This window comes from Chrysemys picta, chromosome 7 (assembly GCF_011386835.1).
Source record: "Chrysemys picta bellii isolate R12L10 chromosome 7, ASM1138683v2, whole genome shotgun sequence".
Lineage (NCBI taxonomy): Eukaryota > Metazoa > Chordata > Testudines > Emydidae > Chrysemys > Chrysemys picta.
This window is the reverse complement of record NC_088797.1, coordinates 24,409,822-24,428,243: the sequence shown is the minus strand read 5'-3', so window position 1 is coordinate 24,428,243 and position 18,422 is coordinate 24,409,822. Positions and strand designations below refer to the sequence as shown.

Below are 18,422 nucleotides of genomic sequence, written 5' to 3'. Positions count from 1 at the left end.
ACTTTAAAAATTAGGGGCCAATTATGTTTTTTGTTTTGTTTTTTAAATAGCTTGTACACAAGAGAACTGGAATGTATCTTATGCATTTTATTAACTTTTGATTTACAGTTAGTTTTGATCAAAGAACAGTTCACATATACAATTAGTTACATTTACACATTTTGTACTCAATTTTTTTAAATATTTGTATATTACTAATGAACATTAAATATGCTTCAGATGACACATCTTATTTTAAATTAAATTTTGCCTCTTTAATAGGGACTTGGGAATATGCATTCTAACATTGGTTAAACTTAGTAAAAGTTGTCTTCCTTTACTGCCCAAAAGAGAAAAATACGTATAAAAACTTGGATTAGAAAATGCTTAACATTTGGAGCTTGCAAATAACATTGAAATAGGATTGCAGGATCCTCTATTCTGTCACATCACTAATGTTCATGGTTAAGGCTACGATTTTGTCACAGAGGTCGCAGAAGTCACGGAATCCATGATTTCCAAAGACCTCCATGACTTCAGCCCCATCAGCTGGGAGCTGCAAGGTCCTGCCGCCTCCCACAGCGGCAGAGAGCTGCGAAGTACCCCCACCACCTGAGGCAGCAGGCCCCAAAGCTCCCAGCCACAGGCAAGGGGGGTACCCAGCAGCTCCTGGCTGCTGTGGGGGACGGGGACTCCCACCGCCGCTATGGTGGGGACAGGCAGGCCCCCACAGCTCCCCACTCCGGTGGTGACAGGGGGATTCCTGCAGCTCCCTGCCACTGGGGAGAGGGCAGGGGGACCCCGGAGCTCTGAGCCCCCACGAGTGGTGAGGGCCCCAGGACTCCCAGCCATCTCACTGTCCCTTCCCATTTTATCATGGATATTTTTAGTAAAAGTCAGGGACAGGTCACAGGCTTCTGTGAATGTTTCTTTATTGCCTGTGACCTGTCTGTGACTTTTACTAAGAATATCCATGACAAAATCTTAGCCTTAGTCATGGTAGACTTCACTGAAGTGATACTGTGTTGTAAGATATATTTCATTGAAAGTGTTATGGCAATTAATAAAGATAAATCTCCCAGTCATACAACAAGTACATACTTCACAGGTATCTTTTTTTGAGTGACAGGATTATTCAGAATGTTTTGATCTTGTAGTTCCTTCATTCTTGAGTCATTTTACCTTACTGCTAAAGAATGCCTAAAACATCCAGCTTACACGGTAGTAGTTTGTCCATTTTATCCCCTCTTCCTCCATTATCCCCTTTGTCTTCACTTTTGGAATCTTGTGTCTTGATAATTCATCTAGAATACAGTACTGGGACAATAACCTGTTTTTCTTCAAGTAGTATCCACATCGGTGCTCCGCTTCAGGTGCCCATGCACCTCTTGAGTCCTTGATCGGAGATGGTCCATTAGCAGTGTCCGTTTGACCAGCCTATGAGCATTATGCTTCCTCGTGCTGGACACCAAGGCTATATAGGGGTGTGTGGGAGAACTATCTTCAGTTCCTTCTCAACCACCTTGGCCTGAGACAGAGCCTTAGCATGTCCACTTTGAGCATGTCTCAGCTGTTCTATTTTTCTAGAGTTGTTTAAGATTAGTTAATTGTTAGTAATAGTTAAAGAAAAGCAGTAAGAGGATTGTTTTACTTCTCTCTTTCTCCTCTGAGAGACTGATTTTTCCTGGCAGCGCATATGTGGCTCAGTGGGTTTCAAACACTTCCTCTCCTGCCAGGAGGCTATACCTGTGAGCAACAGCCACGCTAAGTGAGTCGATTACTTTGGGGAGTCTCACATCTCCCAGAAGAGCAACTTCTGCTTTGGCCCTCAAGTCCAGGGCAAGGAAAAAGAGGGAGATTAAACTGAGATTGCTGATGATAGAGTGCTCCCTTTGACCAGCTTTTGAGTCGGGTCAGGAGACTCCTCCCCCACCCATAAATCTGCTCTGAACAGATCCGGTGTCCCTTAAACCTCGGCGCAGGCTTCCCCTAAGAAGTGGAAGACTTTGGAGGCTTGAGGGAAGCCTTTCAAAAAAGAGAAATGTGGACTCTCATCTTAAGGAACCAGCTCCAAAAAACCCCCATGTCCCTTGTGACATCTACAGCCTTCAAATCTTAGACCTCTTGACTCTATACCATTCAGTCGAAGGACTCCTCCCTCAAAACCGGTGGGGCTGGAAAGTCCTGGAGCTCAAAGGAGAGGCACATCCTTGGTACCCTCTACTAGGGATGAGGAGGGCAAGTATGAGCACTCTGGACTGGCACCATCAAGCACAGCCCTGCCGTTGGCACCAATGCTCTTGGTACTACGCAAGCAGCAGTGCCAAGGCATCATTGGCATCTACATTGGTACGCCCACCATCAAGCGTGATGTGATATTGTCCTCGGCTACTGCATTGCTAGTGAACCCCTACTCAATACCACAAAAGTTCAGATACACAAAGGACCTGTCTGTAATGAAGGAACCAGAGTCCCTGTTTCTCATGGGTATTGAGCACCTCTTGGTACCAAGACCCTGATCTCTGGACCACCATCCTCCAGTAACGCATAACTTTCCACCATTTTCTGCCGGTGCCCCTCCATTGGATAATAGTGAGGAGGATGAAGGAGACTTCCAGGAGGTCTCTTCTGTTTCTGTTCAGGGTTCTTCAACATATTCCTTCAGGAATCCATTCTTTGACAGTCACAGGGAAGATTGCACTCATCATTAAGGGTGGTGGAACCAACCCTGAATGCCACCCCACACCTGTGTGGGGCGCCCCAAGTGACCGGACTGGGACCCCTGAGCTGCTTATCAGCAGCAATTCACCAGACTACTGGTACCATCTCATAGGGTACTAGAGCTGTACAGCCCATTCCTCCCCAAACAGCTCTCCCCCACCCCCCGCCACACACAGGAGGAGACATTTGAGGAGCCGAAGGCTAGGGCACATAGAGGCCACCCCTCCAATACCTATTTTATCCTTGTTATGCCTCTACCACCATCCCTGGCCGACCATTTTCGGCAATTTCAAGATCTCATAAAGGGGGTTGTGGATGCTCTTCAAATTCCATTTGAAGAAGTCAAGGACTCAGCAGAAACTGTTGGATATCCTGCAGTCAGCAACATCCTCCAGGGTGGTAGTACCCATTAACGAGGTGCTCTGAGATCCAGCCAACACTGTGCGACGGACACCTGCCACTATTCACAATTGGGATGAAGAGCCCACTTCAATGCCCTTATGACTCAGGGCAGTGGACAATTCAGAAAACCAGTCTCCAGATCAGTCTTGGCTCTGAGGAACACTGCTTTCATTTCATACTCCTCATTAGGGACATATCAATCAGGGTCATGACTGACAACTTATCCTGCATGTTTTATGTCAACAAGCAGTGAGGAGAAAGATCTGTCTCCTTGTTCATTAAAGCCATGAAATTATGGAACTGGTGTATAGCTCATCAAATCCAAATTTCAGCAGTCCACCCTCCCAGGTATCCAGAACACCACAGCCATGTCCTCAGCAGATTCTTCTCACAGGACTATGAATGGCAGTTAGACTCTCAAGAGTTCTCCACAGCATATTGAAAAGATGGAGACCTGCTAAAGGTGGATCTCCTCACCATCTGCAGGAACAAGAGGTGCCCTTTTTTTCTACTTGAGGGGGAGAAGTCTTTCTTCTGTCTTGGAAGAAAGGTCTGTTCTCTGCATTTTCCCCAACACTGCTGCTACTAAGGGTGATGGACAAAATCAGACAGGACCAGAGTTACCCTTATAGTGCCAGTCAAGTCGAGACAAGTTTGGTATCCTTACCAGCTCCACCTTTGTGTCTAACCGTCTAATTCAAGCCCAACCACTTCTCATGTCCTCTCGTAGGATGTGGGTCATGTGCTTCACACCATTGTAGGAGTTCTCCACCTCAGAGCGTGATTCCTTGATGGTTCCTGGAGTTAGAATCCTCTTGCTTTACGGAAGTACAACAGATGTTACTGACTAGTAGAAAGAGGTCAACCCAAACTACTTACCTGCAGAAATGGAAGAGATTTTTCCTTTGGTGGTGGTGGTGGTAGTGGTGCTGCCTCCTGCCTGAATTTGTGCCACTTTGTCATTCTGTATTACTTGTTGAATCTGAAGAAAGTTAGTCTGATTAAGGCCCATTTGGCTGCAATATCAGCCTTTCATCGTCCAGTAGAAGAATGCTCCATTTTTTGCTCACCTGGTATCATCTAGGTTTATTGAGAGTTTGGGGAATCTCTGCTCCAGATTCAAGTCCCCACCAAACCTAGAACCTAAACTTGGGCCTTAGTTACCTTGAGACCTCCATTTGAATCTATGGCAACCTGTTCTATGCTCCATTTAACTATGAAGATGGCCTTTTTAGTAGCCATCATGTTGACCTGCAGGATTGGGGAGATGGGAGCAGTTATTGCACAAAGTGAGTAACCTCTTCTTCTTTTAGACTTGAATTTTTACCATGTAGCTACCCTTTTATATTTGTGTTATCAGTGCCATAAGTTCTAGTTGTAGTTACCAATGGAAGTTCCCTGCAGTGGAGCATTCCAAAAAAGGATGAGTCATTGTTTTAGGCAAACTGAAGCCAAATCTTATACATGAATCTCCCTTCATTCTACTTCTGCTCCCATTTTCTCTAACTCCTGACATTTTCCCTCTTCTCTCCTACCCCACGTTTCTACTGTATCCAGTCTGACACCACCACACCTCCCCATTACAGTTTCCCATATAACAATATCTAGTCCTGTGATATATTCCCAGCAACCCTCTACTGCCAGTCCAGGCCACGAGTGGTATAGTCTCACTGAGGATGTGCACCAGTCTTTTTCCCCACAGTATCTTACTTCATCCTGACTAGGTAAAAATATAGCACAGTCCAATTTTCTAAAAGTAGTTGCAGTGGTCTGTGCACATAAATATGTAATCACTTTTTCACTTGTATTTCTTCACATAAAATGTTCATGCTCAAATCTGGGGGGACGCAGATGATCTCTGTTTCTATTTAAAAAAAAAAAAAAAAAAAGCCAATGGTTTCTAAAAGAGTGGTTCATATTTCTATTGCTTATATTTTATAGGCACAAATTACAATTGCTTAACTTAAATACTTAGTATTTAATTATTAATTTACAGATTTTTACATTAATAAAGTACAAAACTTTATGAAATAACTAGATTTTCATGAAGACAATTATATTTTCTATTTTAGAATATTCAAAATATTTAATTGTTACTGATAAGCTAGAATAAACTAAATTGAAGTAGATATATGTACATTATGCATACTGTAACTATCTCCTTGAGATGCACTGTTCTTGTGAGTTAGTTTCTACTCAAAGTATTTGTAATTATTTTCTGTGTATAAATAGATATTCCAAAAAATATTAATCCTTGGCCAAAATTGCTTTGTAAAAGTTTGTCAAGTTCTTAGGGATAAAAAGTTCTTTATAAATCATGTAAATGTTTTATTTTAAAATGTGAAGTATGAATTGAATATTGTTTTGCAGCTCTCAGAAACAGAGTTTAGCGCTAACCAGTGATCTAAGTGTTCTTGAAATGACCCGAAAGCAACTTGAAAATCAAGTGGGATCTTTGAAGGAACAACATCAACGCGATGCAGCTAGTCTAAAAACTCTACTCAGTGAAGCTGAGAATCAAGCAAAGGATATTCAGAAAGAGGTAAAAGGAAAGACATTAATTCCTATTATGATTTGATCCTATGACCAGCAACTGATATTTATGCTAGCTAGATGGAAATGCAGTGAAAATAGCTATGACCTCAAAACTTCTGAAAATTGTTATTAATATAAGTGGTTCTCTGTGAGTGGGACTTAATGCACAAATGAGGAAATTTGTGAACCTAAAAGGGAAGCTCAAGTAAGTTTTGTGTGTGTGTGTGTGTGTGTGTGTGTGTGTGTGTGTGTGTGTGTGTGTGTGTGTGTGTGGTTTGGAAATTTTCTAAATGTTTGCTTTTGCAGGCAAAGTGCACTGGTTTTTATGCTGTTCATGGGCAGCTTTCACTTATGACTACCATTGAGATGGCAGATAGGCAGTCATATTATTGACCACAGCATTAAATTCTCAGTAACCTGTATAAATAGGTATTAACTGTTCTGAGACAATGCGTGTACTATATTAGACACACCCATTTTTCCTAAGCATTAGGAATTCACATCCTCTGCAAAGATGAGTGTCCTTCCTATTTAATAGAGCCTTGCTTGGATCCTCAGGACTTTTGAAGGTGATTAAGAAGTGCATATGACAAAGTTAGAACCCTTCAAATGAGGCTGCTGAAGCACATACTTTATGGGGGACAAAAAGCTGCAATAGTTAGTTCCTTTCCTCATGAACACAATTAGAGAAGCTTTATCCAGCCACTGGTGGATTTTTCATTATCCTTTTTGTAATCCTTTTCCTTGCTTTGTCATAAATTAATCACTATAATGTTATATACCATTTTCATATTTCAGAAAAAATGTAAATTAATGTTGTTAACATATAACTTTATAACTATAGAAGTTCTATATCCATAAAGGAGCAGCTACTTTTAGCTCAAATGGTAGAGAATTCTGCTTTAATGCTTAACGCAATGCTTTCTAGTCCCCCTAATGCTCTGTTGTGAGGGTTGCCTTGTAGCCTGTAAAATAATTTGAATACCTATAGACCTTGAATGATAGGGACAAGCTTCCCTTGACAGAGGAATGTTTGACACATTGTCTAAGCACTTTTAATCACACTGTTAAACAGAATACCAATTGAAATGTTTTCAACATTTTTGGATGTTTTTCTACATTTTCAAATATATTGATTTCAATTACAACACAGAATATAAAGTGTACAGTGCTCACTTTATATTATTTTTTATTACAAATATTTGCACTGTAAAAATGATCAACAAAAAGTAGTATTTTTCAGTTCACCTTATACAAGTATTGTAGTGCTGTCTCTTTATTGTGAAAGTGAAACTTACAAATGTAGATTTTTGTTGTTGTAAACTTTAAGATTAAGTTAGATTTAAGATTAAGTTAGACAAGTTTATGGAGGGAATGGTTTAATGGTAAAACATATTAGCTGAGGAATACCAAGCAATGGTAGGTAAACAGTATAATGGCTAACAAGGGTCAGGCTGGAGACTCTTGCCTACATGCTCGGGGTCTTACTGATTGCCATATTTGGGGTCGGGAAGGAATTTTCCTCCAGGGTAGATTGGCTGGGGCTCTGGAGGTTTTTCGCCTTCCTCCGCAGCATGGGGCAGGGATCTCTAGCAGGAGGGTTCTCTGCCAATTGAAGTCACTAAGACACAGGATTTGGGGACTTCATCAGCAGAGTCAAGGAAAGGGTAGGGATGGTTTTGTGGCCTGCAGCATGCAGGGGGTCAGACCAGATGATCATAATGGTCCCTTCTGACCTTAAAGTCTATGAGTCTATGAGTTCGGAGTGGGAAAGTCGACCATTGGACTCGTGTTGACGGAAGTGTGCAGGGCCATTAATTGCATCCTGCTCCAAAAGACCATGACTCTGGGCCATGTGCGTGCGTGTTACATAACTGCACTCAAAAACAAAAGAGACTACAAGTCCACTTAGTCCTACTTCTTGTGCAGCCAGTCGCTCAGACAAACAAATTTGTTTACATTTGTGGGAGATAATGCTGCCCGCTTATTATTTACAATGTCACCAGAAAGGGAGAACAGGCGTTCGCATGGCACTTTTGTAGCCGGAATTGCAAGTTATTTACATGCCAGATATGCTAAACATTAGTATGCCCCTTCATGCTTCGGCCACCATTCCAGAGGACATGCTTCCATACTGATGATGCTCATTTAAAAAAAATGCATTAATTAAATTTGTGACTGAACTCCTTGGGGGGAGAATTACATGTCGCCTGCTCTGTTTTGCCCACATTCTGCCATATATTTCATGTTATAGCAGTCTTGGATGATGACTCAGCACATGTTGTTCATTTTAAGAACACTTTCACTGCAGATTTGACAAAACACAAAGATGGTACAAATGTGAGATTTCTAAAGATAGCTACAGCACTCGACCCAAGGATTAAGAATCTGAAGTGTCTTCCAAAATCCGAGAGGGATGAGGTGTGGAACATGCTTTCAGAAGGGTTAAAAGAGCAACACTCAGATGCAGAAACTATAGAAGCCGAACCACCAAAAAAGAATATCAACCTTCTGCTGGTGGCATCTGACTCAGATGATGAAAATGAACATGCATCAGTTTGCACTGCTTTGGATCTTTATCAAGCAGAACCAGTTATTGGAATGAACGCATGTCCTCTGGAATGATGGTTGAAGCATGAAGGGACATACGAATCTTTAGTAAATCTGGCACGTAAATATCTTGCATTGCTGGCTACAACAGTGCCATGCGAACACCTGTTCTTACTTTCAGGTGACATTGTAAACAAGAAGCGGGCAGCATAATCACGCAATTAATCGTGATTAATTTTTTTAATCGCTTGACAGCCCTAATTATTGTCCCTCTTGATTAAGGAGGGATACTGTAAGCACATTGTGTTTGGTGTGGCACATAAGTTGAATATGTTCAGGCGCTGCTGTCAATGTAGTTGGCCACCAGCACACTGTAGTTTCACATGACACACCATAGTGAATTCATCCCACTTTAGAAGTACATAATTCCTCTCCTCCCCCACTTATGAAAATATTTTTGTTTGTCTGTGTTAATAAATGATAAACTCCAGAATTACTGGACTATCTCAGAAAATCCTGGGCAACTAAAATCATTCTAATGAAGAATCACTGCTGATTATATCACAAAGCAGTGTCTGATCTGGTTAGCAAATAGACGGGAAACCTACAAGGAAAACTGAGTGTTCTAGGAAGTAGATTGAGTTATTTAGTAGGAGAAATACTTCTTTGAGTCTGTTCTGAACTAATGCCCTGGTATGTCCATAGGGACCATACTGTGGTTGGATGTGCTATCTTTTGAATGAAATGTAAAAGATACTGAAGTTGTTGTTAAAGTTTGCATATCATTTTATATTAATGTTAAGGGAGTGTAGCTTCAATTTCTAGGCTAAATTTAGATTTGTGGTGTTATATTCTGCCTTCTTAAATTCCCCAAGCAGTTTCATTTGGATAATGGTGGTCCTTACTTACTTTTTTAAAACGTAGTGCAGTGGTGTACACTGGTAGTCGCTGCCTTCTATCCAAGAAGAAGGCTGCTTTCCTAGTGGTAGGTGAAATAATTTCTGAATAGCATATAGCATATGTCATTAGTAAAGATGTTGGTATCATACAAGATAAGGCACTATATAAATAAGACTTTGTTCTCCTTTAGTTATACCTGCAGTAGGATGTTATGAGTCTCTTTGCTATCAAAAAGCAAAGGCATACATGCAACTAGTTCTAAGCCTTCAACACAAGGGGGAGAAATTGTAGTAAAAAGAAAACTTAGAAGACTGTTTCAGTAAGAATGGAAAAAGATTCTTTGTTGTAGTTTTTCTTTGGGATATAAGATGGTTTTAATTATCATCCAAACAGATCTCTCATCTGCTGTTTTTATATGGAACGGCTAGTTCTGACCAAATTATCTTGAAACGTGATTGATAAGGAAGGTTTTGTTTCTGAAGCTTCACTGACTTACCTTAACAGAACTTAACATCTAATGTCCAATTTAAGATGAGTCTGTAGATTGTTTTTTCTTTGCCTTTAGTATGAAAAGACACAGACTGTACTTTCAGAGCTGAAGTTGAAGTTTGAGATGACTGAGCAGGAAAAGCAATCAATCACAGATGAGCTCAAACAATGTAAAGACAACCTGAAGCTGCTACAAGAAAAAGGAAACAATGTAAGTCTGTACAAATTATGTTGGGCCTCTGTGAGGGCAAGTCTGTTGATTGTGACAACATCTGAGTGTTACATGGTAAAAACCAGATTTTCAAAAGGGAAGTGTACAAAAATCCACCTGCAATTGCATACCTAATGTGTGCTGCACTGCTGTCTTTGTACATGCAAGTAACCATTTAGATTCCTGTGTATTTGCATGCACAAACATGCAGATTGAATACACAATTGCAGTAATTGTGCACATAAATTAGGTGCATAACTGCATATACTGTTTTACCCATGTCCCTGTGCTTCTGCTCTCTTTAAAAATCTGGATTAATGACTAGCAGATGGAGCCAGGTAAAACATTTTCACTTCACACAAAAATGCAAAAAATCCTCTCTGAAAATCTTCTGTACAGAAGTCAAAAGACCTGGACACACACAAGTTTATTAAAAATAACAGGAAAAACAGATCTTTTCCAGGATATTTTCCTTCTGTGTGGTGGTCTGTTCAGTAAATGTTATCCTCTGACTGTCTCCTGGTCTTGCCCCTTAAGGACAAAGGGCCCTGATGGGCTAGTGCTACACACATTAAGAACAGTGTTCCCTCTAATTTTTCCCACCCATGTACGGAATGAATTTCGTTATGTGCACCAATATGGAGGTGGTGTATGACACATCACCTTCATATTGGTGCACATAATAAAATTCATGTGGTGGGAGGTGGGGCTGAGGTGTTTGGAGTGTGGGAGGGGGCTCAAGGCTGGGGTACAGGGTTGGGGTGCAGGGGTGTGAGGGCTCTGGCTAGGGGTGTGGGCTCTGGGGTGGGGCCAGGGATGAGGGGCAGAGGGTTGGGGTGCAGGGGGTGAGGGCTCCGGCTGGGGGTGTCAGATCTGGGGTGGGGCCAGGGATGAGGGGCTCAGGGCTGGGGCAGAGGGTTGGGGTGCAGGGGTGTGAGGGCTCCAGCTGGGGGTGCGGGCTCTGGGGTGAGGCTGGGGATGAGGGGTTTGGGGTGCAGGAGGGTGCTCAGGAGCTATGGCAGGGAGAGAGGACTCCCCCCAGCTCTCTCCCCACAGCAACACCTGGGCTCCAGGGGAGGGGCACCTCTCCCCGCTGCAGCAGCTCTGGCGCTGCGGCTGCAGGATAGGTGCTCCTCCCCCGGCCCCAGCAGGTCTGGGCTGGGGGAGAGCTGCCGCGGCTGGGTCTGGGCAGGGGGAGGGCTGGCTACAGCCAGCCCCATGCCACTCCAGCCATGCGCCGCTCCAGCCACACTACCCCAATGGGCCTGGGCTGCTCCAGCTGTGCCTGGTGCGGGCCCTGGCCACCCTGCCCTGCCCCAACCACGGCTGGACCCGATTCGGCCATGCCACCCCAGTATGTCCTGGCACAGCAGGTTGGGCTCCGGGCTATGTGGCGGGGGAGGGGCATCCCTCCTCCAGCTGCGGCAGGTCCCCAGGTGGGTTCCTTGAGTGCTTGCGCGGCACTAAATAGGCCGCTGCTGAGCTGCGCAGCTTACTGGGAACTTAGGTTGGGAAGTATAGCTCAAATGCACTACGCTTTCCAGCCTGATCTTTTCTGGAATGATCTTTTCTGTAGTAATTAATTTTAAATATATCACAGGATTGAGTGTACTGCCAGAGACAGCTTTTGGTGCCTACAAAGCACAGCGTCATTGAATGCTGCCCATGCTGTTAGAGCCAGTATAACTACCCCACTCCCCTGTAGACCTCTTAATATGCAGCAGAATTGGGAGAGGAGGAACGAAAAGGGGAGGCCACATTCACCGTCTTCTTGTTGCTTTATGTGCCGTTCGTGGTAATCTCACACCAGTTTCTTTCCTGCTTGGAATCCTTCTCCAAATTTTTAATGACAGACCACACTCTAGTGGTCCCTTTTGGCCTTAAGCACTATGAGTGAGAGGGAACAGGAAAAAGGGCCTGATTCAGCAAGGAATACAGTAATTATGTCTGCACTGCATTGTAAACCCAGGTCTGTGGCACCCACATTTGTGGACTAGGTGTTTCCAAGCCCATGCTTGAGCGACCACACTGCATTCAAAACTTTGGTTTACAATTGCTTGACCCAGGTCTCACAACCGTGCTAACACACCCATGTTGCACTATCAGACCTTCTGACTTGGATCTTTAGCTTGATCTGCGTCCAGACTGCAAAATGACAGAGCTAGGACCGAAGTCTCAACAGGTCTTGGGCTCAGACCCACCCCCCTGATTGGGTCCTAGAATTTGGGTCCTGAGTGCTTGCTGACCTGAGACAGATAGATTTATGTGTGGATGGTAGCGGGGGTTGGGCTCAAACCTGAGTCCGAGCCTGAGTTTATAATGCAGTGTAGACATCCCCTGAGTGGCTGGTGGTAAGTAGTAGACTCCTTACACTTAACCTTTTAAGAACCTAGACCTCAGGAAGCAAACTAAGTATGTCAGTGAGAAACTAGGAGGAAGGACTGAGGGGAAACAGAGAATGGGGAGGCTGGAGGAGGTCAGAATAAGATGAGCAACAGCAAAGAGTGTATGGAGGGAGGGACTCCTAAGAGGAGCCTCAATTCAACATTCATGGGGTGACATTTTTAAAACTTTGAAAATTTAGTTAATCTTGCTAGGTGACTCAAAAAATCCTGGAGCTTCCAAGGGGCTGGGAGTTTTTTCCAAGTACCACTAACCTCTTCTTGTGGCTGAAGCCATCATCTTTCACCTCACTCTTGGCTAAGATTTTTTTGGAAGAAAGGACGCCAACTGTGGAACTTCCTCCCTTTTGTGGCCTGCCAAAGCCTGAGTTTACAGATCTTCAATCATAATATTAGGGGCGCATGTTAATCAGGCGTTGGTTTGACAGGAGGACAGCAATGAGGAAACTCATTACATTTCAGGGTGGTGTGGGGAGAAAATAAAAAGGTTGTCTTGTCTTTTTGTGGGCAAGTACATTTAATGTGGTGGTTGCTTTTAATGTATGTCATGCATGTTGTATGGGTGCATGTAATGATTGCTAAAATAAAATGCAGTAGACCATTCTATGTACTATAAATGCTAGAGGAGAGAAAATTCCTTTACTCCATTTGCAAACTCATATTGGAAATCCACAGGATTTTTGTGTTCCTCTTTCTTTTGAAGGGGTGAAGAATTAATTTTAAAAAGCAATGTTATGTTCTAAATGCATAGACCTATGGAGCTACCTGTATTTTGCATGTTTGTAGTTTATTGATGATTTCCTGAGACTTTAAGTGATGGACTTATCCATGTGAATGGTGCTGACCATGTAAAGTGCTTTGATGAATTTGAAATCTTTTGGCACTGCATTGATTATTTCTACCACCATGCTTCTTGTGGGAAGATGGCACTCAGATTTACAGCACAAATGAAAATGCCTTGATTATAATTACACACAACTTGTCTATTGAATATTGCTTTGATTAAAACAAATTTAAATTAGCATAAATTCAAAGCATGTATTGCACAGGGTAGAACATCATCTAAATTTCATATATACTGACCTTTATTTGAAGTTATGCTTGAAATGCCTGTATTACTTTTTTTTTTTAAATCTATTAGTAACTTATTCTATGAAGTCTATAAACATGAGTTTAACTCATTTAGCGGACTATATGAAATCAACATGGCTTCAGCACAAAAAAGCACTAAAAAGACATCTAGCATGATCTGAACTTACTCCTGAGGTATGTGTGTGTACACACATATATAGCTAGAGAAACAGAAAAAGCAGGAGTCTTCTAAGGATAGTTTAAAAATAAACTTAGTTACCAATTCTCATCACCTATGTCAGTCACTCCTTTGAAATTGAATTAACCAATTCATGACACAGGACAGAGGTTATCCAGCCAAAGCTCAAAATAAAGAGGTGTATTAGTGTCTATTAAAACTAATTGAACAAGTTTGTGTGCAATTAAAACAAGGTATGTGTTATGTTGATGGCCTGAAATTTGTCTAGAAATACAACATTGTCACAACGTGAGATCAAGACGTAAATCCATCTTTCAGATTTTAGCAATTTGAGCTATCAGAAGCTGATGACCTGGTGGAGATTTTCATCTCCCAGAGTCCCCTGATGGATATGTACTCCATCATTGTGGTACACTTCGTTGCTAATTTGAATAATGTTGCAGTCTCATAGAAGTGTCCTGACCACAGGATTTGCATTGTGATATAACTGTAGGTTATTCATAGGAAGAGAATTTTTTCTTGTGAGCAGGAGGTTGAAAATTGTTGAGAGTGAAGAAATGGATGAAGAATCTGTAGTGCTTCTTGGACCTTCTGAATATGCAGAGTCCACTGCCTAGGGATGCCTGGATGAGGTTTCATTGTGTAAAGGAAAAGCCATGCTCAGTCTCCCATCTCTTTTTTTTTCCTTTAAAAAGGAAGACCGTAATGTGATAGATTGACATGTCAGTCTAAGCCTCATTTTGACTGAAATCCTAAATTCTAAGTGGTGGCAAAAGGCTTCCTTAGAACATTTTTCTGCTTACTTCATCTTATTTTTAAATATCCATGTTCATTTGAGTAGAGTGGTGTACTAACTTTGTATACCGAATTAGATCATGCTGTATCGTGTTAGATGTCTTTAATACATTTCAATTAAAACAAAACTCACTCTTTGACTTATTTTCCCCCATCTAAATCATCTTTACCTTATTGATTTTATAGCAAAAAATGATTTTTAATATCCCTTCCCTTCTTTAGCCTTCCATATTACAACCCGTCCCAGCCGTATTCATCGGCCTAATCCTGGCTTTCCTGTATTGGTGTTACGGCCCATTGTGGTAGAGAAAGGTACAAGCACTACTGTTCAGTCAATGTATGTTTGTCCCTGTCGCCTGTTTGTGCCATTTTTGTAAAATAGTGCATGGTGAACTGCTCACGGATATTTATTTACCTGAAGCAACCCCTTCATTTAATATGCCGTAGTGGTGATACTGTCCAGCTGAACAATCAACTAATCATTTAACATCTGTGTGGTTTCTTTGTGATATTTCTAACTATGAATTAATTCTAACCTAACCAGTTTTGAGTGTCTCTCTTCTAACTTGGTCTCAGTTTGTCTTTAGCAAAATGGGGCAAATTTTGTGAAATACTGCAGTGACAGGACCTGAAAGAAAACCTAATTACTTAATCAAATATGGAAAATGAAGAGTTTGTCTGTTTAAATTGAAATTTGGTCCTTTATTTCTTATTTGTGGATTTAGAATTTCCTCTCTGGCTTTGAACACTTTTTCACTTTTCTCACTACTGCTGTGAAGAAGGTGGAAAAAGGACAAGATGGGAATAACAAATAGGTGGTGGGTTTGCATTCTTAACTCTAAGCTTGCACTACATTTACAGTGTCTCCCAGTATGTCCTGTGTAAAATACTTGTTACCCTTGATGTAAAATAATAATAAAAATTATCTTGATAGGATCCACTTAGAACTAATATCTCAGATCTGGCTTAAACACACAGAGCAAAGAAGTTAGATTCTGTTTATTGCATAGCATAGGTCTAGCAATACTTTTGCACGAACAATATTATAAGCATCTTAATCCCTCAAAGGTTTAATAGAAGATATAATCCTAGAAGCATATTGTAACAAAGTTGGAAATACAACTAATAAAGAGACTCATGGTGACATGCCATTGTGATGACTGCGTCTCTTGGAATTCCTTGTGGTAGGCCAAATATGGTTTAACCCCGTGTCAGGATTTCCCAACAGTAAGGGTTCATGGGAAACATATTAGTGATGTTTATCAACAGGTGCTCAGGATTTATTGGAACCAAGGGGTAAACTGAGTAGTGTAAACTAGAACAAATATGATATTGAATTTTTTTTTCTCTCCACACAGAGACAATGGCCTTGGATGCCTCTGATGGCAGCTTTGGTTGCTGTAACAGCTGTGGTGCTGTACCCAGGCCTAACCAGAGCTTCTCCATGAGAACTGTTGTTGAATCCATTCACCGTCCTCCCTTTAGAAGCTGGCATCATTCACATACTGGGGAAAACCAGATTAATTCTCTTCCTTTTTACCTCTTAATACAACAAAGCTCTGCGCGAGAACAGTAGTAGGGTCATTGCTTTAAACTGTATAAAATGTATCTGTCTATAAAGAGGGAATAAAATTATGACTTCATTCTACTGTGAGCAATATTTTTGCTTACAATTTCATGTAATTTTTAAATTAGTATGTTGGGATTCTAAATACTATTATGGTGGCCTAAAGTAGGCTTCTTGGTACCAAATTATTTATAATGGGTAGGTTTGTGGATATTTTACTTTAGAATCTGATTGCCAGATTTAAAAGAAAAACACATTTCTGATTTGGATACCCATGCCAAATAACCTTACAGATACTTGGAAACAGAGGCAGTATGCTCAGTGCCTTTCAGTTTGAAATATTTTTTTACATTAATGTACCATTTTTACTTGCTGCAAGTCACTGAGCTAGTGGGAACAAGACTTAAAATAACTTCTCTTTCCAGGCCTTTTCAAGGAAACAAATATTTTGCTTCAGTAAAGATTCTGTTTTATTAATAATTTTGGGAATAAATACAATTCATTTCCAGCCTTAAAGAGAGAGAGAAGACATTGGATGGCAAACACCTGCCTAGGATATTTTGTGTTCGCGTGTGGGAATGTGTGCTTGTGTGTGTTCTTGAGTGAACTAAGGTATTTCTGGGAGCAAAATCTTGGTCATTTGATGGACATAGTGCAGTGATCCAATTTATATTACCTTTATTTCGAATGTAATTTATTAAATTTCATATATTTAAAGAGACACATTCTTTAAAATCTGAATATTTTCGCACATATCACATTTTAGCAAATTATTTTTTCAGTCATTTAATACTTTCAAAACTGAACTGGAGAAATATTTGTCTATTTAGGTAAGTTTTTATTGAAAACTTCAATATGGGAGGTGCTACAATGCATCTATGGGTAAATGAAAAAATCCAAGATAGGCAAGCTCTTGCCAAGTTAGTCATCTAACTGGTCATGTATGCATCAAGTTAATAAGCTGAGAGTGTTTACTTTTGGTAATTAGAAACTTTTGCATCAACATTACATGACACAATATGCATAATATACCTTCATACATTATTGACTTTTTGATTGGGTAACCACTGTAGTTAAACAATGAATTAAGTGTTGGCTATAGTTGTCTTGTGCAACTCAACAGTTCCGTTAAAAAAGTTTTATTAAGGTCCTATATAATATACTAAAGGATTGCAAAGTAAAATGAATTCATCTAATGGAAACTTAAGAATAGGAAGATAATCTCAGCGAAGATTTAATTGGCTTTAAAATATTTAATGGCAATCAACAGATATAGTTGAATATTTAAATAGAAGTTTAGCATATAATTTGCCTTGTGAGGTTCTGAGGGTCATTGTCCTTTAATTAAAGGTTCTATCTTAAAATACTTGGGATTTGCTAATGGGAGGATTATTAGATTTATGGAAGAATAAATCCACAAGTGACTTTTAGACTATAATATTGGGTCACCTAGTTAACATTTCATATTTTTCAGTTGCAGGAAGCCACCCAATCACAAAACACTCATATGCCAGTGGTACTCGGTACCTCTTGTATATAGATTATTGCAAATATTGTTCTGAAATGCTTTACTTCAGAATTACATTTTTTAAAGTAAATAATTGTTTTAAATCTATTTTGTAAAGGTATAATAAGTACAATAGAATTTCTCGAGTACAGATTAAACTATTTGCACTAACACACGTGATGTGCATGATTTAATAAAATAACTTTACTCTACGTATGCATGTTTGAGTTGAATCTCATTTGAAAACCGCACATCTGTGTTAAATTCATTGTGTGCTAGGTATTACTACAATGTTTGCAGCATGTTTGATAATTGAAAAGGTTTTACTTTTTCATTTCACATTCACATTGGTTTAAATTTAAATCTCTCTCCTGTCCAGGTCTAGTTTGCAGCAGAAAGGGAATGGGAGCACAATGGGTTGGGGTTTGGTTCTGTGGAAAAATCTGGAAGAGAGATTTGTTGTGTGTGTTGGAGCTTGGAGGGTGCCTATAATAGGGGTGGAAAGCTAGGGGAAAGGTGGGAGGGTGGTTATGGATAGTGCAGAGAGCCTGGGGCAGCTGTGAAAGGAGTTGATGAGGGTAGTGCAGGAGCTTGAGGCAGTCTCCCGCCTTCTCCCACTAGCTTCTCTAGTTCTGCCCTGTCCCTTTTTAACCATTTTTTCTTCCCCACCGTGCTCCATTCACCTTCCTACCATGACCGCCTCCTCCCTAGCCTCCATGCAGACCTGGTGTCGTCTGAAGGAGAAGAGAGACAGAGAGGCCACATGAAACCTGAGGATATAGTAGCTCCTGGTGGCCAGATGGCGGAACTGCAAGCAATCCTTTCCACCTTGCAGCCCAGCTAGATTTAGCATGATGGGGCGCCAAACTTGAGTATCCTCTGAGATGCCTGATCATTGGCAGCCCTCATTATTTTCACAGCACTATTTTCTTTACACAAATACAAAAATTGTGTGAGTTTTCAGTAGTCTTCAAAACATGAAACAGCTGACAATGTTAATCTAGCATGTCTATTTAAAATGAGAAAAAAGTACCTAACTTGGTGAATGTATGTTCATGTATGCATATTTATATTCACTTTATATACACAGACAC

General features: G+C 40.9%; 1 protein-coding gene across 41 annotated transcripts in view; it reads left to right on the top strand.

Annotated features, from left to right (window-relative positions):
• SLMAP (sarcolemma associated protein) overlaps positions 1-18,169 on the top strand; it is a 164,327-nt gene extending 146,158 nt beyond the window's left edge. For 21 of the 41 annotated variants that reach the window (XM_065550960.1, XM_065550945.1, XM_065550936.1 and 18 more), the window contains 3 exons: positions 5,473-5,644; positions 9,653-9,787; positions 15,613-17,542. In XM_065550960.1, coding sequence (XP_065407032.1) covers positions 5,473-5,644; positions 9,653-9,787; positions 15,613-15,702 — 397 coding nt within the window. In that variant the 3' untranslated portion in view covers positions 15,703-17,542. Of the gene's footprint in view, positions 1-5,472; positions 5,645-9,652; positions 9,788-14,476; positions 14,567-15,612; positions 17,543-18,039 lie in introns of those variants that run through there. The other 20 variants (XM_065550966.1, XM_065550955.1, XM_065550956.1 and 17 more) reach the window with 2 other exon arrangements.
• Positions 18,170-18,422: the final 253 nt, after the last annotated feature.